This window comes from Pipistrellus hanaki (genome assembly GCF_964339955.1).
Source record: "Pipistrellus hanaki genome assembly, chromosome: 16".
Lineage (NCBI taxonomy): Eukaryota > Metazoa > Chordata > Mammalia > Chiroptera > Vespertilionidae > Pipistrellus > Pipistrellus hanaki.
In genome coordinates this window covers 45,210,828-45,234,094 of record NC_140518.1, presented here as the reverse complement: position 1 = coordinate 45,234,094, position 23,267 = coordinate 45,210,828, and the positions used below count along the sequence as shown (strand labels likewise).

The 23,267-nt window shown below is 44.1% G+C and overlaps 1 protein-coding gene across 1 annotated transcript in view; it reads left to right on the top strand.

Annotated features, from left to right (window-relative positions):
* Positions 1 to 8,310, top strand: part of CDRT4 (CMT1A duplicated region transcript 4) — a 92,669-nt gene extending 84,359 nt beyond the window's left edge. The window contains exon 3 of the mRNA XM_084861451.1: positions 6,557 to 8,310. Coding sequence (XP_084717577.1) covers positions 6,557 to 7,014 — 458 coding nt within the window. The 3' untranslated portion in view covers positions 7,015 to 8,310. The remainder of the gene's footprint in view (positions 1 to 6,556) is intronic.
* The last annotated feature ends 14,957 nt before the right edge of the window (positions 8,311 to 23,267 follow it).

Genomic DNA, 23,267 nt, shown 5'->3' with positions numbered 1-23,267 from the left:
TCAGCTAAAAATAAATGAGGAGCAGCCAGAGGGCAGACAAAGAAATAGGGAAGGGGAGGAAATAAGAGGTTGAGGAGGATAACATGTCAGAGTGAAACAAAACTGCATCAGTTTCCTGTTTCAGATAATGTGGTTGTCCTTCTGGGGCAAGACAAGACTCTTAGGTGTGGCTGAGGAAAAAGTGAGAGCTAAGATACAGCTAGACAAGGCAGCTGCAGATTGGAGTAGAGAAGAGAGGAGAGATGTCAACAGAGGGAAATAAGTCTGGTTTCTGATGGAACACTAGGCCTCATGCTGGCTTGTACTTCTGGATATGGACACTTTTGAGGGACCAACCTTCTGAGATGGATTTCAGAGGTAGTGAACCATCAAAGACTCAGCTACCCACTGAGAAAGTTCATCCTTCCATCCTCCTATATTATAACATTCTCTGTTGCTCACTGTTTGGAAACAAGGGCTGGAGAAATACCTCAGAATCCACACAAACGTTTTCCTGGTTACTTGTTCCATTAATGAGTGCATGACTGAAAGAAGGTTCCCTTGGTCAAATGAGATTAGGGATGCTACATTTTTTACCTGCTACAAATCAACCTACCTTTGAAGATTACAGAGCAAGTCAACATAGCACCAGCTCTGAGTAACCCTGCACTAAAGGAATTTGTTTAACATGTCAGTTTTTAAACTTACCTGACTGAGGACAGGTCTACCAAACTTATAGCCTACCACACCATAGACTATGTTGATAGTGCTCCGGACTAAAAAATGAATGTGATTATATAGAGTAATCCTTGCCATGGATAGTTTTCCCCCTTTATCCAACACTTATTAGTATCTTGAGATATCCTTGCATTCTATGGGACAAGCTTAGGAAACACTGGGTTAAGATAATGTCTTGCAATCATGAGATTGCAAATGGCACTACTTTCATAACATTATTGGGGCTAACGGTTTGAGTGGGGTTGACTTATGCTAGTGCATTCATCCATCAGTCCTCCTTGAAAACCACAAAGTCCTTTTGTAAGATGGTTCCTGAGATAAGGAGGCAGCTTGGGCCTCAGACAGGGTGAGATGAGTTTTGCATGAGAATATCATTCACAGCCACAGTTTTCTTAGCTTAGCGCTTTAAGGTACTGGCTTTTATATTTAAGTCAATTCCAGAATAGGCAGGTGGTGGTGGGAAAGTTCCATACACCTTAAATGTTTAAAAGTTACTGATATGCAGTACTGACTATATATAACAAAGCATTCTTTTTTAATTGATTTTTTATTGATTAAGGTGTTTACATATGTGTCCATATCCCCCATTGCCCCCCACCTTGCTCCCATACATGCCCTCACCCCCTGCTGTCTTTGCCCATTGGTTATGCATATATGCATGCATACACATCTTTTGGTTGATCGTTCTTGAATGAAAATGTACTTCTAGAACTGCCAGGGTACTAGAATGATCTGGATCCATTTCCCATTTCTTAAATAGCAAATATCCTATAAATCTTCAGTGTTTTATGGTTTAGATTCTAAACAGCAGTTGCTGCCAAAACTGGTTTGGCTCAATGGATAGAGAGTCAGCCTACAGACTGAAAGGTCCCAGGTTCAATTCCAGGCAAGGGCATATATCTTGGTTGTGTGCACATCCCCGCAGGGGGTGTGCATGAGGAAGCTGATATTTCTCTCTCATCTATGTCTCTCCCTTCCTCTCTGTAAAAACTCAATAAAATATATTTAAAAAATAAACAGCAGTTGCCAAGTTTTGTTGCACATTAGAATCAAGCATTTAATTCTGATGCCTATGTTGCATTCCATTCCAGTGCAATCACAATGTTGTGGGTGGGAATCAGGCATTTGAATATTTAAGGGTTCGCTAGTAATTCCAATGTGCAGCAAAGTTGAGGGATCGCTGGTTTAGAACACTTTTATTTCTAGATATTTATAACAGCAGTGCCTCTGTGAGAGAAGCAGGTCAGGAATTTATCCTCATCCTCACCTTGTTTGATAACAGAAGTCCCAAGAAGTTAAGGATTATGATCAAGCTCATGCATTCATGCCAGATTCCATGCAAGTGTCACTCTTTTGAATTTATGTAGATCACATCCAGCATATCAGACTGGATGCTGGAAATGGTGGGATAAGAGATTGGATGGGATAGGGATGGGAAGGAGTTGGGATTGAAAACCCAGTGGATGGATCATGGGCCTGTGTCTGAGGGAGAAACACAAAAACCACATTAGTGTTGTGCCTCCTGCCCTTTCATCGGGGCTATTTCTATCTGAAGACTGCTGGTCTGCATTTCATTTACAGAGAGAATGGAATCTTTGTCAAAGCCCAAAGCTTGTCTTCAGACTTAATGTCAACTATTTGTCTCCTCTTATTTTCAAATAAGTTCTCCCCATGCTTTCTAAGGCTGTCTCGAACATTCGCTCCCTTAATTTTCTAGTTTCTTAGTTCCTGGGTCAGCAGGTAGGAGACAATCTTGCCATTTTCTAGAATTGTGCTATTGGCCAGAGGACTGCTGTAGGGTCCAGAAATGTATGGTAAGAGTTTTGAATAAGATGGTGACTTATACAATTGTAGATTAATGTTGAAACAAACAGCTTATTAATAACTGGACTTCTTTGAGGTTTCAAGGTTCATTAACTAGAAACTTAGAGGGAAGGATAAAAATAATTATCCAAAATTCCTCAAATACCACCAACTCAAGACAGTTTTGTCACCATCTGGCATGACTGAGTAACCCTACTGTACATATGAGGTGAAGTAAAAACACATTCCTACCAGCTCTAAAAATATGAATAATAAGTCAATTCCATTGTAGATAGTCAGGTGTGGGCTGAGGGATTTTGGGGGTCATACTCTATATTACTAGGAACCTGGAACGATGCACTGAAATTCTGAGATCCCATGGTAGGTCTTAAAGAGGTAAGATGCTTTCACTTCCAATTTTTTTTATTACTATGTGAAACTCTCAAGGTTAGAGGACTATTTGAGCATTACTTCTTCCCTCACCTTAGAAAAATGACATTGAATTCTCCTAATAATGTATTGTCATGAATGATTTTCACTAAGACAATAAAAGGGACTCTGTCAGGCCTGAATCAGAGGTTTGACAAAGCTAGCTTAAAAAAAAAGAATATGAATAAATCTCTAAGATGCTATCTTTCATTATAATAACATGCTAACATTTGTAAATAATTTACTTTATAAAGATAGTGAAATTTGAGGCTTCTACTATGTACAACACACTCACTTGTATTCTACAAAGCTTCTTTTGAGTAGAAAGATAAAGGGTGGAACACTTGGGAATTGCTTATTTCAGGGAAGTGTTTCACACGTGAGCAAGTCAGCTAAAGAAGGTTTAAAAGCATTCTTCAGTCTAAATTAGAAATTCTTAGATTATTGTCCTCAGGCCAGGTAAATTACCTGGGAGTTATTCAGAAATGCATTCTCAGATCCCCAAAGCAGACCTAATAAATCAGATCCACTGGGGTAGGACTCATCCTTCTGTGTTTTAACTAGCTTTCTGGGTGATTCTAGTGCTCATGAAAATTTGAGCATTTTCCTAGAATGATGGTCTCAAAGTGTGGTCTCCTGACCAACATCATCAGCATCTCCTGGGAAACTTGTTATAAATCACCTGAGACTTGTTCAATGGGCATTGGCACGTAAGAACAGAAATGCTCCATGATACTTTTACCTGTTCAGAGGCCACAGAAGTGGCAAAACTGAGCATATAAACTAATGAATTGTAGAAAACCTGAAATTCTCTGGACAGGTATGGTACTAAAACCTTACATAAATTATTTCTTTTAATCCACAGAAAGCCCTAAGTTGATCTTATGCAAATCACCATTTTACATGTGGCAACTAAGGTTTAGAAAGGTTTAAAACACTTGTTTGAACCCAGCCAGTATGGCTCAGTGGTTGAGCATTGACTTATGTACCAGGAGGTCATGGTTTGATTCCTGGTCAGGGCACATGCCTAGAGTTTCAGGCTGATCACCCATGAAGGGTGTGTGGGAGGCAGCTGATTAGTGATTCTCTCTCATCATTAATGTTTGTCTCTTCCTCCCTTCCCTTTCCTCTCTGAATAAAAGCCCAACTCAAGCAAGTCCTACTCCATAGGAGTGTCTCCTGCACGGAAGATCTTCCTCTGTAGTTGAAGTTGGTCCTCCAAGCCATTTGACCTAGAGGTCAATTCTTTCCTGTGACACCAACAGCAACCAAGACTCAAATTTAGCAAAATACACCCCACACATGGGTGCACCTAGAATGCTCAGCTCAGGTGAATGAGGAGGCTGAACCACTGAGACCTACAGGACATCTATAGCACAAGGCCACTCTACCAATTTCAGGAGACACAGCAGCTCTACCTAATGCATAGAACTGAATATGGGAAAGCAGCCAAAATGCAGATACAAAGAAATGTCACAAATTAAAGAACAGGAGAAATCTCCAGGAAACACACACACACACACAAACACACACACACACACACACACACACAATAAATAAATAAATAAATAAATAAATAAATAAATAAATAAATAAACAAACAAACTAAATGAAATGGAAGCAAGCAAATTACTAGACAAAGTTCAAAACAATTGTTGTAAGTTAACTCAAGAATCTTAATGAGGACTTCAAGGGACTTAGTGAGACTTTCAAAGATCATAGTGAGAATTTTAAAGACATGAAAAAGGACTAGTTAGAAACTAAGCATACACTAGCTGAAATAGAGGATACTTTACAGGGATTCAATAGTAGAGGATTCTGAGAATCAAATAAACAATTTAGTATAGAGGAAGCAAAAAACACCCCATCATAAGAGCAAAAACAGAAAAGAATTAAAAAAAAAATAAGATATTATAAGATGCCTCTGGGACGACTTCAAGTGTATCAACAATAGCATTATGGGGGTACCAGGAAGAAATGAGAGAGTGAAAGATATTGAAAACTTATTTGAAAAAAATAATGACTGAAAATGTCCCCTACCTGGTGAAAGAAATGCACTTATAAGTCCAGGAAGCACAGATTATCCCCAACAAGAGAAACCCAAAGAGGCCCACACCAAGACACATCATAATTAAAATGTCAAAGGTTAAGATAAAGAGAGAATCTTAAAAGCAGTAAAAGAAAAGCAATTAGGAAGAAGAAAAAAAAGATTAAATAATAAGAAAAATAAAATGGATATATATATATATATATATATATATATATATCTCAACAGATATAAAATGGATCTATCTATCTATCTATCTATCTATATCAATGGATATATATATCAATGGAGATATATATATATATATATATACACACATATATATATATATACATATATATATGTGTGTGTGTGTGTGTGTGTGTGTGTGTGTGTGTGTATAATCAACAATTAAACCTAAAAATCAAAATAAATGAACAAGGAATCTAATGAACAAAATAAACTGATGAATAAAATAGAACTAGAGGCATGGAAACATGGAAAATACTGAGAAATTTCAGAGGGAAGAGGGGAGGAGAGGTGGGAAGAGATTAACCAAAGAACTTATATGCTTATATGTACTACCTATGGACACAAACAATAGGGTGGTGAAGGCCTGGTGTGGGGTAGGAACTGGGAAATGACGTGGGGGAGGGAGGGAGGGGGCATTTGTAACACTCTCAACAATAAAGATTTTTTAAATTATGTTTTAAAAATACATTTTTAAAAAGAGACAAAATAAAAACACTTGTTGGAAGTTCACAGCTGTTAAGGTGGCAGAGAAGCAGTTGAAGTGAGAAGCCCATATGTTCATATCCTGAAATACATCACATTATTTAATAACCTGTTAACCGGGGAGTTCTCTTTTTAATTACGCAACCTGTAATGGGCGCGTACTCTTTCACTAGGAAGTGTCAGTACGTCATGCCCGGAGGACATAATTTCATATTATTATTTTTTTATTTATACTTAATTAAAATAAATTAAATATATTTTTTCATTTATTTATACATAAAGCACAAAGGAAAATACAAAATTACAAACAAATAGAAAAGAATACCAACAAAAAAATGGAAACATCGAATTAAAAAATTATAAATTTTACAAACAATTATAAAGATTACAAAAAATATATACCGTCCCTCTCAGGGCACAACATATATTTCAAGATGTATTCTTACGTCCTACCCGTTCCCGATATTGTTTACGTTTGACGTATTTATAGGTCCTGCTCGGTTAACAGGTTTTAATCCTTACTGTAGCCTACGGTAACCTTTTTTATTGTCAAACAATAGAAGTTCAGAGCTAAACAAGTTGGTCTTATATAAAGATCTGAAACCCAGCCTGGGTGATCCAAGCTCTCACTACCATGCTGTTCTTTACTTGGTATGCTCTCTGGAATGTCATTCTGTTTTCTAATTTTGGATTAATTTTATTCCCCCAAACAGAGGTGTGAGACAGCTATTATAGGACTAAGGGAAGTTCAAAATGTACTTCCTATACCCTCTCCTTCTTTGAAGAATTGAATTGATGTCTGTGAGAGCCTCTAAATTGCCTAATTTTGTTTTGTTTTGTTGGCAGAACTCACAGAAAACATTGGGCTTCCTCTGGAACTGCTTGAAAAACAAGACCCCTGGCCAGCCTATGTCACATATACCTCCCCGATGGTGCAAAGACTCATTGAGAAAAGCAAAATTAGAGAACTGGAATGCTCCCATGCTCTGGAGGAAAGCCGAAGGACTCACAGGCAGAGCAAGGGGTCCAGCATGGTCCAGCTGAAAAGGAAAAAGTCATCCAAGAACTCTAGCAAAATGGCATTCAAGGACTCGAAGTCTGAGGCCCTGTTGTCGGTGTGGAGTGCTTTTTCGACATCAGCCACAGGTCCCATCGTCACCCCAGAGCCCAAACCCTATCACATGGATCCCAGAGAAAGTCCCACTGCAAGCTTTAACAAGATCATCTTCTCTCGAAAACCTCTGATGAGGATGCTTCCATATAGCTCCCTTCTGGCCAGCAAGGAAAAACATTTAAATGTTTAGCAAGCAGTCCCTGCAACAACCCCTCAAGATTGTACAGAAATTAAGCTTCTTTTGCCACAAGTTTCACTATGTCCTTCAAGGCTGAACTTGCCCCTGCTCAGGCTGAGAAGCCCAAGCTCTAGTTCCCACTATCAATTTGTGGGACTTAACTGTGTGTAAACTAGGCTGTGTCCAGACAGGAGACAGAAGTCACACCAGTGATATTATTAGAGATAATTGAATAGAAAGAATTATTATCCAGGTAACTGAAAACACAGGAAGCAGGTATCACCTCCAAGGCCGCGGGTGGATAAGACAAAGGGAAGCTATTGGACTTCCTAAAAGTGAGACAGTTGGAGGGGGTGTGGGCTGAATCCTAGGTTCCCGAGGTGAGGGAGTGGGATGCTCCTTAGCTGGTGCTAGTGCCTGAGCTTAGAGGAGAGCCCCCGTGGGGATGGTGCTCCTTCAGTGAGGAGGGGGCTGTTTTGGCTGAGGTTGATTCTGTGCGTGTTGGGAAAACTAAAAAGCTATCCTCAAATGCTTCTGAAGGAATTGACATTACCTGAGTGAACAAAAGCATTGCTAAGGGAATCGGACAGGCACAGGAAGCCCAGAGAGATAAGCAGGAAGTAAACCAAACATGAGCTACTTCCTCCGTCTCCAGCCTCTGGGCTCCCTCTAGTACTCACTGTGGGCAGAGCCTATCAGGCCGGAGAGCAGGAATGTGGGTTGCAGAATCCCAAGCCCAGCATCTCAAAGAATAGGATAAAAGGATGGACTTGAAGCCATGAGAAAATTAGCTTGACCCAGTACGATGGGGTTCCTGTGGTCCCACCTCGCTGCCCCACTAGGCATCTGAACCTGGTATTGAGATGTCTTGCTTTGGAGGGTTTACAGAGTGCAGGGAGGCTCAGCTGTCCCCTGCTAGGAAATGGAGGACTTTCTCCCTGACCTTTTTAAGGCTTGCCTTGTGCAGCAGAGCTGGTGGGAAGCCCACAGCTGGACCTCGGCTGTTGTTTGTTTAAGTACAGCTAGACTGGGACCACTCAGGCTCTGAGCGGCTCCTGCGTGGGGCCAAAGCATGGGTTGCTAAACCACCATCCCAGCCAAACAGGCTCTGTCTTCACACACGAGGGAGGCCCCAGCCAGTCTCAGGTGCAGGTTCACCTCTGAGCATAGCTCCTCCAGGGGCTTTTCTTCCCTTCAACCTCCCCTGAGTTTCTGTGTTTCTATTTCTACAGCAGCTAATACCTATCACGCTTCCCTCACAGAGATGTAGAGGATGAAATGTGCCTGTTGCTATAAATGCCATTGGAAAAAGTTGAATTTGCCCTACAAATGTGTCCTTTCTACCCCAGAGCCTGGGAGAGTGTGCTCAGCTCTGGCTGCTGTGAGCAAGGCAGGAGCAGCTGCCCAGAGGGGCTCCACCCATCCTGCATCTCAGCTCTGGCCAGAATGAGTTCGAGAAAGAACACAAGTGAACCCATCTCATCCAAGTGGCTGTGTTTTGTGTGCATCGAGAGCTTACAGGCATCAGGATACATTCCTCCAACAAGAATTTTTATCTGTCCTTTCATGGAAGTTTATTACTAGAGTAGATTTAGAAAGCCATGGTTACAGTTTGCAGGAATTTAGAATTATTTTTTTTTCCAATCCTTTTGTGAGCAGAGAACTTAGTTTTTAAAATTAAATTTCTAGGTGTTTAATAGTTCTTATGAAAAGTTATACTCTCTAAATTTAAATGAGTGTCTATAAATAGGGTTTAGATTAATTTAATTCAAGGTCTATTATAACCACAACAACACTGAGCTCCACGTGTGACGAGAATGGGTTGCATCTGTGGCAGTTCAGACTGTCTCCTGAGGCAATTTTAATACTGAAAATGTCTGATTCTATTTGAAATGTGGACTCTGCTCAAGCCCACGCTGGGCTCACGGGTCTAGCCACATGTGCACAAGGCTAAGAAGGCTGCTGGGAAACCCTCCTCCAGGGAAGAAGCAGCTGGGTGAGGCCAGCTGAGCCAGCAGCCGTGTCTTGGCCAGGGGAGAGGGGCAGCTGAGTAACTGGTGGCTGCTGCTGAGGTTTGTCTCCTGGTGCAGATCTTTGTGAGCTCCATGGAGTCAACTTTTCAAGGGCTCTTTGTTTAAAATCTTGGAAGGCCCTGCAATATAAGTGGAGAGTTAGGGAGAGAGCCTCTTGCTTTCACAAGTACCAGCACATGGGGCCCACTGCCTGGGCCTGTGCAAAGCTGCAGCCAGGTCTGGTGGAGCCAAGTGGACACATGGCAGCGTCAGCTTTGTTCATAAGAACCTGCCAGGCATCCTGGGCCCCGCCCACAACAGGCATCCCGGGTGCTCCCAGAGCAGGCCTGGGGCCCTTCCAGGGTCTGAGCCCAGCCGACTCCTGCAGGCGGGCGCAGGCAGGAATGCGGACTATTCCTAGTATGGTCGCATCTGCCCTCCAAGCCGAGGTCGGGGCAGTTCAGGTTATGCTGGACATACTGAGCTTCCTTCTCTAAGAGGAAACTAGCTTTCTTGGATGTCCCACAACCCACATCTGCCTCCTCTCATCTCCTCAGCACCTGGAATTTTCTGTTTGGCATGAGAGCTGAGGCAGTTAGTCTCCCTGCTGGTATTGTTCAAGCAGAAGCAGGGTTCTCTGTTGGCTGCTGTGTAGCTGTAACTAAGGCCCCCTCTGACACATGCCCAGGAGCTGTGTCACTAAGGCCCCATGCGACATATACTGAGGAGCTGTTTTTGAACACATTCTCTGGCTCCCGGGCACAGTATGGCATTCATCCACTTGCAAATTCCACAGCTGGTGTTGAAATCCTCAGATGTGACAGCCTGCTGGCCATTTTTGCTCTGGCCGGGCTGTCAGGACATCAGACAGCTCCACAGGCAGCCCAGTCAGGGCCTAGGGCACATCTTGAAGGAGATAAGGCTGCCTGACAGATAAGGGGTTGCAGGAGTCTTCAAGGACATACCACATAAACATAGGTGCTGGTGCAGGATCCTGCCAGCCAGCTGCCTGGTGGCCTGGGAGCCCTACCAGGGATAGGAGGCTGGGGTAGAACCTAACTGCAGGCCTGTGAGTGCCAGACTGGATCAGCAGCACCGGTGGCCTGTGTGGAGTGACCAGAAGTCCTATTTTTGCCATTGTTGGCCTAGGTCAGTGGTCGGCAAACTGCGGCTCGTGAACCACATTCGTCTCTTTGGCCCCTTGAGTGTGGCTCTTCCATAAAATACCACAGGTGTGCACATACAGCGCAACTGAAACTTGGTGGCCCTTGGGCAGAAGTCGGTTTTCAGCTTTCAGAAGAAATTTCAATCGTTGTATTGTTGATATTTGGCTCTACTGACTAATGAGTTTGCCGACCACTGGGGTACAGACTGCCTTACAGACCCCTTAGTCTCTTCCTTCAGGACATACAACACAGATACCGTATTTTCCGGCGTATAAGACGACCCCCTAATTTTACAGTTAAAACATAGGGTTAGGCCTATATTCACTGTATAAACTACCCCCCACTTCCGAGGCAACACCAGTTCTTTTTTTAATAGACCGCCTCTCTGACTCTGGCCAATCTGAGCAGGCTTAAGCTACACTGTGTTCTAGTAAAAAGCCTGCTTTCTAGTAAAAAGCCTGCTCAGATTGGCCAGAGTCAGAGAGGCGGTCTATTAAAAAAAGAACTGGTGTTGCCTCGGAAGTGGGGGGTAGTCTTATACAGCGAATATAAGCCTAAACCTATGTTTTAACTGTAAAATTAGGGGGTCGTCTTATACGCCGGAAAATACGGTACCTCCCTGACCTGGGAAACTGGAGGAGGAGGCCTGGATATAGGGGGATTTTGACCCTGGGGTCTTATGGGAATCCTCGGAGGTAGCCCAGAAATCTCAAGGAATAGAGGTTACTGCACAGGACTTCCAACCAGGGACCTGAGGTGTGTCCCTGGAGCTGGGATACCATAGAAAGACCCTGGGGCACTTTGGGAGATGAGTGCAGGCAGAGGGCGGCGTCTCCACAGGGTGGTGCTCTTCAGCGTGCTTTTTCAGTCCTAGAAGCCTGAGAGTCCCCACCTCCTCCAGTGCCCTGCACACTGTCACAACTGTGCTTTATAGTGCAGATAAGGCTGAAGGAGAGACTGGGGAGGGGAATAAACGGGACTTGAGATTTATTGATCTGACATCCTCAGGGTCCGGGCTGGAGTTTAGATCTAGGTTTGTTGAGTAATCAGAAAACTCTCACTCTTCCAAAGCCTCATCCAACCCCTTAGGTACATGGAAATCCAAAGTACATGGTTGGACCAGGCTGCTCATGGCACTGGGTACATACATGGGCTTCCTCAGGGCACCAGGGATGAGGGTCCATAGAGAATGCAGGAATAGCTCAAGTGTTGGTGGGACCCACTGCCACCCCTTGACCCTGACCATAACCTGGATTCCATTTGGGACAGGGCAGGATAAACCATGTCATGAAAGGACATTGGACTTGGTGTAAAGACCTCCATCTCTTCTCCCAGGGCAGTAGAAACTGTCACTCTACCTGAGGCCTTCCCAAGTGACAGCGCTGGAGCCCAGCCAGGCTCAGGGCACCAGTCACCTGTGCTCCAGCTTCAGTTGTTCAGCTTCTGGAACATTCCATTATTTTTGGTGGGCAAGTGATGTGAGATGCCAAAAATTTCAGGGAAGTTTGAAACCCCCCTCTGTGGGACAATTTCCGTGTGTTGGTCAGTGGGGGGTGCTTTTATGGGAAGCAAAGTCAGTGCCAGAGTCGCCGCTTACATCCTGGCTTCTGGTAGACAAGCCAACACTGAAACAAACAAGCCCCTTGGGACTGGAACGAGGCTCTCCACTCAAAGGCCAGCTGCCCCCTATACCCAGGTCCCTTTCGCCACCTCCCTGATTCAGCAGTGGCACCCCACCCCATGTGCCCTCAAGTCTGCCAGGTGTGTTCAGCCTGTGGCCACTGACGCACCAGTTCAGCTTTGGTGCCATTGGCTGTGAAATGGCTTTGAGAGGCACAGTTACCCAGAGACAATTTATCATGTGCTGCCAGACCAGCAGAGCAAGGAAGGTGAGTTAGAAAATGCCAGGAAACCTCGATGAGGTCAGACATGTTCACTGTCATGGTCCCAGAGCCCTGTCCATCATGGTCTGGCACGTAGTCGGTGCTTAACTATTTATCGAGATTACTTACAACAGTGAGTCTTAACCTCTAAACCAAAATGGATTGGGAAGAGGTGGTTTCCTTCATAATAATCAGAGGCTGGAAAAACCTCAAGGCCAGGTTTTGTAGAAAATGTGAGGAGCTGAGTAGGGAACTTGGCTATAAAGTTCCTTCTAGTCGTGACAGGATGATTCAAATAAAGGATCATTAGGTGCTTCTGATGTGCCCTTCTATAGGGGGTGCTGGAGGAATAGAAGGAAGAGGAGTTTGTGTTTTAAAACTTAACATCTAGTTCTTCTGTTCCTTTGAACCACCAATCCATGCCTACCTGATGAAATTCAATGTCAGTTATCTTTTCTCCTCTGGCCTTTGTCAGAAGGGACATAACTTCACAGACTCATCATGTTCCCTCAGTTCCCATGTTCACAGCCATGCTATGGGCAAGAACAGACAGACATTGGGTGCCTGCTGGTGCCTGGCACTGCACCTGGTGCCCAACCTCGAAAGTGGCAGACACGCTCAGGTTTAGAGCTGGCATTGGAGACATTGGACAATCACATTATCAGATTGCAATTGTGATGCAAGTTACACAGAGGCACAGGGTTCTGTGAGAGGGCATTTGCTTTAGGCTCATAATATGTTCTCTCCAGTCTCATGAAAGAGGGATTATGAAGGAGGCAGGATTAGTATCAGGACAGCTGCTCATAAAAAGGAGTGAGGTCACCGTGACTTTCTGGCCAAGTTGAATTTTAGTGGCCTGGTAAATTTGTCAAACTTTGCAAAGCTGCCTTCAGTTTATATTGGGTCGGCAACTAAGTAATTGCGGATTTTTTAAAGAAAATCAAAGACAATTTTTTCATGGAACTAAATAACTTTATTCTGTAATGTATTGCCCATTTTGATCAATGACCTTTTGCCATCTTTCAGGCAGCATCATAATCCCAAGTTCAAAAAACTTCTGGTTTTTATTAGCAAAAAACTGAATCAGGTACGATTTGACATCATCATCATTATTGAAATTTTTACCATTCAAGGAGTTTTGTAAAGATCGAAACAAAAAGTAATCAGATGGTGCAAGGTCAGGACTATATGGTGGATGTGGCAAAACATCCCAACCAAGCTCCATTAATTTTTGCCGAGTGACCAAAGATGTGTGTGGCCTTGCATTGTCATGATGGAATACAACACCTTTTCGATTTGTCAATTCGGGCCGCTTTTCTTCAACTGCATTGTTTAATTTCGTTAGTTGTTCAATGTAGACATCAGAATTGATCGTTCGGTTGGGTGGTAAGAGTTCAAAGTAGACAATTCCTTTGTAATCCCACCAAACTGATAACAAAACCTTCTTTTGATGAATATCAGCTTTTGATGTTGTTTGAGTTGGTTCACCTGGCCTGCTCCACGATCTTTTCCGCTTGATATTGTTGTAAACAACCCATTTTTCATCGCCAGTTATCAGTCGTTTTAAAAATGGGTCATTTTCATTACGTTTCTTTAGCAAATCGCAGCTGCTAATGCGTTGCATTAACTGTGATTCTTTCAGTTCGTGAGGAACCCATGTATTGAGTTTTTAAACATAGCCAAGTTGTTTTAAGTGATTTTCAATGCATGTATGTGATACATGAAGCTTCTCTGCAATCTCACGTGTTGTACTGTGACAGTCCGAATTGATTATTGCTTTGATTAGGGCGTCATCAACTTCAACTGGACGACCAGAGCGTTTTTCATCTTTGAGTGAAAAATCACCAGAACGAAATTTGGCAAACCAATTTTGACACTGCCGTTCTTTTAAGGCTTCGTCACCATAAACAGCACATAACTTTTTATGAGCTTGCGATGCGTTTTCCCTTTGCGGAAATAAAAAAGCAAAATATGACGAAAATGTTCCTTTTGATTTTCCATTTTTCAACTAACGCCAAACGAAAACTACAAAACAGATCAAAAAACTTTTTTTACTGATTAACAGCTGAATAGCCAACTATCAAATAACAAAATGTGTTTTACATTTGTACTACGTCTGCAAACTAAAAATTCAACTGAAGCCATATATGTGTGAAACCCGCAATTACTTAGCTGCCGACCCAATACTTGGCCCTGACTTTCATGTTTGTTTCTGCAGCACCATGGAGCTGTCACCTAGCTCTGCTGTGCTTAGAGAAGGGCCTTCCCCTCTTGGCCCTTGGCAACAATACAGATGCCCACCTTTTTGTTCTGGAGGAGCGGGTTGGGCTGCTTCAAAGAAGACAGCCGCCCTTGACTGTTCCCACCAGACTTTGAGCAAATCTGAGTCTCACTGAGCTTCATCTCAACTTGCCCAGGTCTCCAGAGCAGAAGACTAGTTCTGGCTTTCCATTTCCTCTCCATGACAGAGTCCCTGCTTCCTGCCAGCTGCTCCAGGCATTTGTAGGCCCCATGTAGACTGGGGCGGGGTGCATGTCAACACTGGGAGAAAGCACACCATGATCTGGCTAGGCATTGCCCTTGTTCCATCTCCCTACTCTATGTGATTACATCTATAACTCCTCCCTCTCTCCCTCCGTCTTCCCTCCCTCTTTCCTCCTTCCTTTCCTTTTTATCTTTATTGCATTTATTTTTTGTTATCGTAAACTTAAATGCTTTTTTAAAGAGACTCAGGCTCCCTAAAATGTGAGAGACTAGAGTGACCCTGACCGCAAAAAAAATGGAGGATAGGCACATCCCTCTAATGCTCAGACACCAGGAGTCTGAGCTGCTATTCTGAGGACAATGGAAGTTCCCAGGAACTTTCTGAAAAGCTCTAAGGAATGCTTGCGTATTCCACAAAGTCATCCTCATGATCACCTGGCAATCCCACCATCTTCTCACTCCAAGGACACAGGCCACTGCTGTCTCGCTTCTCAACCTAGCCATTGGGTCCCCCTGAAGCTCCTCAAAGCATAGCCCTGCTGGTGTTGTGGCAGTCAAGTCTGCCCCGAAGACTTGGGGACAGCAGAAGCACAACAGAGTAAACTGCAATTGCTACCAGAAGTGTCAGCTTTGGCAGGCCCACATGCCTAAATCTGAATTCTGTTCCCTGATGATGACTAGTCCTGCCTCCAACATGAGTCTCAGTGCAACTCCGTGAACTCAGAATCCAGATCCAATTCCCCTTAATCCTGGAGATATTGGGTCCACACCTCTGCCTGTAAATAGCCTCCCTCTTTTCTTGGTCACAGCCAAAATTGCCACTCCCTCACCTTTATAATGTGGTTTAGTTCTCCTGGCCTGGAAAAGATATTCACAGTACTCAATATCATGTACTTGGGGCTTCAGGAAAGTTCAGCAGAACGAGAGCTTTTGTCTCATCCTCTTTAGGGTCCCATTGCCAGTGTGTGGGGGAAGTAATGGCTCCTGATGTCCAAGAGTGGTCAGCTCTTGAATGGAACACACAGCAGCAGCAGCAGCACCATCACCATCTTCATCTGCAACTCCATCATTACCACCAACTCCATCTCTATGACCACACCACCTCCTTCACCTCCTCCATCTGCAACTCCATCATTACCACCAACTCCATCTCTATGACCACACCACCTCCTTCACCTCCTCCATCTGCAACTCCATCATTACCACCAACTCCATCTCTATGACCACACCACCTCCTTCACCTCCTCCATCTGCAACTCCATCATTACCACCAACTCCATCTCTATGACCACACCACCTCCTTCACCTCCTCCATCTGCAACTCCATCATTACCACCAACTCCATCTCTATGACCACACCACCTCCTTCACCTCCTCCATCTGCAACTCCATCATTACCACCAACACTATTACATCACCAATGAATAAATTTATGAAAGTCCAGTCTTAATGGAAAAATTACTCCTAAACCATCAAAAACACAGTCTCAATAAAAGACCAATGTTATAAGACAGAGAAAGGCATATAACTGCATAATCTTACTTATATGATATGTGGAATTTGGAAAAAGACAAACTCAGAGAAACAGACACTAAAGTGGAGGTTGCCAGGGAAATAGAGAAATGGGAGCTGTTGATCTAAGTTTCAAACATCCTGCTATGATTAACAAGTTTAGAAATCTAATGCACAACATGGTGATTAAAGCTAATAATACTTTATCACTTACTTGAAAGTTGTTAAGAGAACAGACCATAAATATTCTGACCACAAACAAGAAATGATAATTATGTGACATGGAGATGACCACTAATAGTAGAGTGGTGATCCATTTGCAATTCATAAATGTATACAAACTTAATGTTATATGCCAGCCATGTCTCAATAAAGCTGGAAATATAAGACCTATTTTATATTTTACATCAGCTAACTGTTAAGGTCTTAAGCAACTCTGCTAGTGACCCACAGGTTGAGAACCACTGCTATAGAGCCTAAGACTATAGGAAAACATAGATGTTTACATTATAATTCATTAACAGTAGCAAAATTACAGTTATGAAGTAGCAACAAAAATAATTTTATGGTTGGGGGTCACCATGACATGAGGAACTGTATTAAAGGGTCGAGGCATTAAAAAGTTTGAGAACCACTGAGCAACAGATCATGTAACATCTCCATCAGAGGCATCTGTATTTGGGTTATTTCACAGTCTGGACACCCTAAGAAACCCTATATCTCTGCACTGAGAAACTCTTCAGAGTGCTCCCTCTTGGGAGCAAAGGAGGGTGTCATCCAGAGATGACTGCTACATCTTGTTATTTAGTGCATTTAAGAAATCTACAGCACAATTAGCCAACTTTCCTTGTAAAAATACTTGATTACTTAGTTTTAAAATAATTGGTTTCTTTTTTTCATCCCGTGCACTTTAATTTGAAAATGGTGAGAATTGGGCCTAAGGTCAGTTGTCATGACTTCAACACCTTTCTTCTACTGAGCAGCTAAGCAAACCATGGAAGCTGCTCTCCCTGGACATCTACCCCAAGATGCAACCATTTCTTACATTTTGTCATATATCCTCCCAGGCCTGCTTTTTTCAATGCAACTGTGGATGTATTTAATGAACATGCACAAACTCTACATACATATCAGAATATACACAGCTATTTTTAATGGAATACATATTCTGCTACTCACTCTTGTCACTTAACATCCCTCCCTGTGGATGTGTATAAACTGTCCCCTTCCTTTTGGATTACTGTGTGGTATGCTCCTCCCCTAGGGGATGTTCAAGTTGCACCAGATTTTCCTTATTACAGTTCTTGCTGCAGTGGACCCTGTGTCATTCCTGAGGGCCCCCTCCCTTCATGTCTCACACCCACTTCCTTCAGTGTCAGCCACTCTCTGAGACCTGCTTCTGAGGACATTGAAGTGTCCTGGCTGTGATGTACCAGCTGGGAACCATATTTGAGTTTATTTCTTTTTTTATAAATATACTAGAGGCCTGTTGCAGGAAATCTGTGCACGGATAGGGTCCCTAGACCTGGCTGGAGATCAGGGCCAATCAGTGGGGCAACCTATATGGTGATTGGAGGCAGGGGCCCCATTGCCACCTGCCTTGGCCAGCCTGGCACCGCCTACTTGCTGGCCTTACCCACTAATTGCCCAGCTACTGCCACTGGTCCCCTCCCTCAGCAGGTTGACCTGGGGAAATCAGGGTAGCCCCCCGCTGGCACCTGCCTTGACTGGCCTGGGGCCTGTGGGCTGGGGGCAGCTCCTTAATTGAACATCTGCCCCCTGGTGTTCAGTACACATCATAGTCCTACCTATGGTTCCACAGTTTGGTCTATTTGCATATTAGGTTTTTATTATATAGGATTTTTACCTATTTCAGAGAAAAAGGGAGAGGGAGGGAGAGATGGAAACATCAATGATGAGAGAATCAGTGATCAGCTGCCTCCTGCACGCCCCGTACTGGGGATTAAGCCTGAAACTCAGTCATGTGCCCTGATCAGGAATTGAACCATGACCTCCTACATATATTTTTACTTGTAATTAACTTATATGAACATGAAGGAGAACTCTGTTTAACTTTTCTCCCCAGGGTGAGCCAGCCTTTCTAACAATATTTATCCACCTTTCCCTTGGTGACTGGAAATTTCCCTTTCTTATACATTAAATTACTCTGTTTTCCAGTCTCTTTTGGGACTCTTTATTTTGGCTCTTTGATCTGTCTATTTATTTATGTGCCAGAATCAAGTTGTTTTCATTAGTGCAGCTTTAAAATCTCTTTTGTTGTCTGATAAGCATGAGCCCAGAGTACCTTTGGGCAACTTTTCCTGATCGTCTCTGAACCTTTTGGTAAGAATGAAATTGACTTTTAGGTAGCAAAACTGCACTCTTTTCTCTTAGATGATCAGAAAGGTTAGTGGAATGGAGGCTCCTTGATCCTCTTAAGAACAAGCCTTGTTGTCTGCTGAAAGGCCAAACAGTATAATAAAGGAAATCAGATACAAGCTGGCCATATTCCTTCACTTCCCCAAAGTTATAAACCTGCCTGCAAACCCAACTGTTGAAATTGTGCTGTGATCTGGTTACCTCTAGAAGGTGTGATTGGAAGGGTAGATACTTGAATTTACCAATTAATGTAGCAGCCTAAAGGTGTACTCTTTCTACTTAAGCAAAAATATCACAATGGAAAGAAAATACAAGTCAGAAACATATATCCATCATTGGAACCCTGAAAATGACTGTGCAAATGATTCCATCAAATGTTTAAGAGAAAACAAAATCCTGGGGTCTGGGGTAAGCCAGGCAGCCAGAGCTAGTGTGGAACCTCCCTCCACCCCCAGGGCGCCTCAAGTCCCTGAACACTTCCTTAGTGGGAGCTTGGTATGAAGTTAATGTTTTCAGTGGGTGAGGCGTAGGAAGCAAAAGCAGATATTTAGACTTTTTTTTCTTCTCGGTTTCTCTCGCACAGACTATGCCTGGCTTCCACAGGAAAAGGCCCCCATTGTGCAGCCCTGCCCTGGGCAGCTTGGGAAGGGTGCCCTCTGCGGCCTCATCCATCTTTGAGTGCATGGAGAACCCAGTTTGCAGAGCTCAATCCCACAGAGAAACGACTAGAAGACAACTCCAGGCTCACCCCAGCCCAGCCTCACCCTGACAGAGAGAAGGGGGAAGCAGGGGGGAGAACTCAGAGGGATGCCTTCAGGTCTTCTCTTTCCCTCAAGTGCTTATTGCTGCAGAATCACTCAGACCTCACCAACAGGGAAGGAAGGTGCCCAGAACTTGACACTTATAAGTCAAGATGTGCCTAGCTCATCCTTACACATATGCCAAGAAACACAATTTCAACTCAGGCACCCTCTCAGCCCTCATGTCCAGTTCACCTGATAGGTGTTTTGCAGGACCTGCCCCAGTGGTGGGGTAAGATGGGCTAACACACCTGTAAGTGGCTTGATTTGTGGGACCTTTTGGCAAGAAAGAAAGTGAGTGATTTTTAGGTAGTAAATTTGCAACCTTGTCTCTTAGGTGATCAGAATAGTTGTTGGTGCTAAGGCCGCCCTGGCTGGCTCTAGCTAGCAATGTGAGAAGACGTCTTCTTATTCTCTCACTCAGTTTAGTTTGTGCTGATCTTTTCAGTTAAAATGCTCTTCTCTGTTGCACAAGATGTGTGCAACATAGGTGCCTCTTCTCTCTTCCCAGAGCTCCTCACTTTGTTGTTGTATTAGGGTTTCCAGGGGATATTTATTATGGGAACTGGCTCATCTGGTTATAGAGACCAAGAGGACCTGCAATCTGCCCTCTGCCAGCTGAGGAATCAGGAAAGCTGGAGGTGCAATTCCGGTGAGCATCAAGGAGGATACAAATCCCAAACCCGAGAAGCAGGAGCACTAATGTCTGAGGGCAGGGGAAGGTACATGTCTCAGGGAAAGACAAAGCAGTTCAAGCAGGGAGAGAAATTAGTCCTGCCTCGCCCTTTTGTTCTGTTCAGGCCCTCAGTGTGTTAAAGAAGGCCCTCCCACACCAGTGAGAGCTATCTTCTCTACTCAGTCTATGGATTCAAATGCTAATCTCGACCAGAAACACCCTCACAGACACACCCAGAAAAATGTCCCACCAACTATCTGGCATCCCCTCGCCCAGTCAAGTTGACACAGAAAATTGGCCATCACAGTCATCCTCAGGAGGTCTGGTAAACTGGGAGTTGGAGTCAAAAGAAGAATGTGTCACATTGCATTGCCTTCCCAGGAGACCAGTAAGTTGTACATGATGTTCTTAGCTCTAACCACACACGTACTCACCAAGTAGGGGCTCCCATCAGCTGTCCAATGGACAGCTGCCCCATTTGGCTATTGGAAAGATTAAATGTGATGAGGTACATAGGGATAATGACAGTTATGATTCTGTGTATTTATTGAGTGTTTACTATGTATCAGGCACTGTTTACTCAAAATCATTTTCATTCAAACCTCACAAAACCTGTGAGGTAAGTATTTCCATTATTTCTATTTTTAGAGATAAATCACAGTGAAGTGCTAGGATTTAGTGAGCCTAAGAATGTGTCTACCTCAAAAAAATTTTAGTATACGTGGTAGCTGCAGCCACCACTTGTACCAGCTTGTTAGGAGCCAAGTGTGCATACCTCTTTCCAACACCACGTGTGACTGGCCGCTGGCCAGTTCCATGACATTATGTTGGCAGCTTGAAACTGACCATGGTGGGAGTGTTTACACCACAGGAATTATCAAACACTACAGATCAGGGTTTTGCTTTGTTGTGTTTTTTTTTTTTTTTTCTTTCTGAAAAAAACATTTTACCAGCATGAATACTAATGTTATACTCCTATTGACATAGAAATAATCATAGAATTGGCTCCTACAAAAATCAAAACACCCCCCCAAAAATGGGCCTTCCCAGATTTCTTAAATGGAGAAAACATCTTTATCAGAATGATAAAATATAATTAGGGAAGGGTTTACCTCCTGTGGACTTCACTGTGGGAACAGAAGAAAACTTACAAGGGCTTGTGATCAAGGCAAATGGTTTGGAGAACCTCAGGGGCAGGCTGGAAGAATGTTAGTGGTGATTGGGTTGGTGATGAGTAATTTGTCAGCACTGGGTAAGTTGGGTCTCAATGTGCTCCACCACAGCTTTTTCCTGAATGCAAAGATGCTTCCCAATAGGTCATTTGAAGGGGTTGTAAAGAAAGTCACTCCAGGAGAAGCAAGGGAAGGAGACACAGAGGGCAGTGGATTTGGCATGGGTCACGTGCAGTTCCAGGTCCACACACACCTCCCTGTGGGAACTCAGGAATGTCTCTTGCATTTCTGTAAAATATGGGATTAAATCTAGAAGGAGCTACAGCAACCACCCAGCCCATCACTGGCACATGAAGATGGTTTGTTCACAGGATGCAAATCATCACACCAATGCAATCCTCTCATGATAACATTTCTCCTTATGTTGGTGTAAAACCAAATGCAGTGCCGAAGGAAAGAGCTGCTCAGTGTTTAGATGTAATGGCTAATGCTCAGGGAAGGACAAAGCCGGCTGTGTACATATCTTGTTTATCAAGCCATTTCCTGCTTGCTGAGCACTTGGGCATGGACTCTGGGCCATCTCTGTCTCACACACACACCTGCTTGTTGGCGATGATTTCTAATCATTTCCTTTCCCCCCATAAATTGATATATATATATTTTTAAGGCATGGCTCAAATTGTATTCATTTCTTCACTAACGTCTATGTGCTTCATAGAAGATCAGAGGCAGATGAGACACAGTTCTGCAGATGGGTGCTTCCTGGGAGGAGGATGACCTAGAGGCAAGTGTGGGAACTCGCAGGAGGCAGGATGCAGTTGGGGATGCTACCTGGTGAGGTGCAGGCTAAACGTGCCATTGTGGCTGAGAAAAGGGGGGGTCTGTAGGCAGCCAGGGGCTGAAAAGCACTCTGAGTGACAGTGTGCAGATAATGGGACTTTACCTGGAGAAGCTTAATGGAGACACTCTCCTATGCTCCTGAGAACCTTCGATGCTATTAGAAATATGAGCCGGAAGCCCTCGCATAAAAATATGTCAGTGAAATTAGAACTCTCCAAAGCAAGGCGAGCAGCATGGCTAAACTAAGCACAGTGCACCTGCTGAGCTGCGCTGAGGCCAGAGCCCTGTCAGAGCTCAGGTCACCCCAGACCCATGGCTGAGCCTGGAGCAGACTGTGGAGGGCACTGTGCATTTTCCCCCAACCCTCTGAGGCCAGCTGGCTGCATTGAGGGGTACACGCCCTGCTGGAAGAACAGCACAGGTTCAGTTTACACAACTTGAGTTGCACCTGAGGCCCCCAAATCCCTGTGTGTGTGGCCCTGGGCATGCTGAGCAGACAGACACACCGGGAACATCATTCTTGTTCCTCAGCCTTCACGCTCCCTAATGCTTGGAGCGGGCTCTAAACCCTGGCCCTCTCAGGGGGTGCTCAGGTAGTCCCAACCCCTCCCCCATAGGTGCAGTGAGTCCCCTGTATTGAGGAAATCCAGCATGCCATCCTATGGTGTGTCGTCCAGGGCTCCAGCCTCAGACCAGTGCTCAGCTAAATGGATGTCCAGGTTGTTTCTAAGCTCCTGCGAAGTGCATCTGCGATGGCAGAAAGAACTCACAGACCAGGAGTCCATACAGAGAGCCCTGCCACGGTGTTGCAGGTGGCTTTGCCAGGGGCCCCAGGAGGCTTCCCCTTTCAGCCTGGGAACCTTTGGAACAAGAATGGTGCCCCTTTCAGATGTCACTTTCCACAGGACATGCGATCATCTGTCAAAAGATTCTCTTTCCCCAGTGGCACTGGAAGCCCCTTGAAGGCAAGAACCCTTCTTTCTCTCTTTGAACCCCCAGTGCTCAGCACAGTGATTTCCATACAGAAGGAGCCCCACTGATATTGGGGAACAGAATTAAAGTGGGGCCTACAGCAGGCGGTCACCTGATATCTCTCCTCCCAGACACTTTGCTTACTGCACCCTGTGTTCAAATGTTAGAATTGTTAGTCCCCAAGATGGGAATGTCAGAACAGTGGCCCTGTGACCTGCTTCTTTTGAAACAGAAACATGCAACGCTGTATACAATCAATTGTGATAACTCACTACCTCAGGACCAGCTGTCAAATTACAGCGGGAAGGCTGGGGAGTGCAGGGGATGGCGGGGAAGAGATCAACCAAAGGACTTGTATGCATGCATATA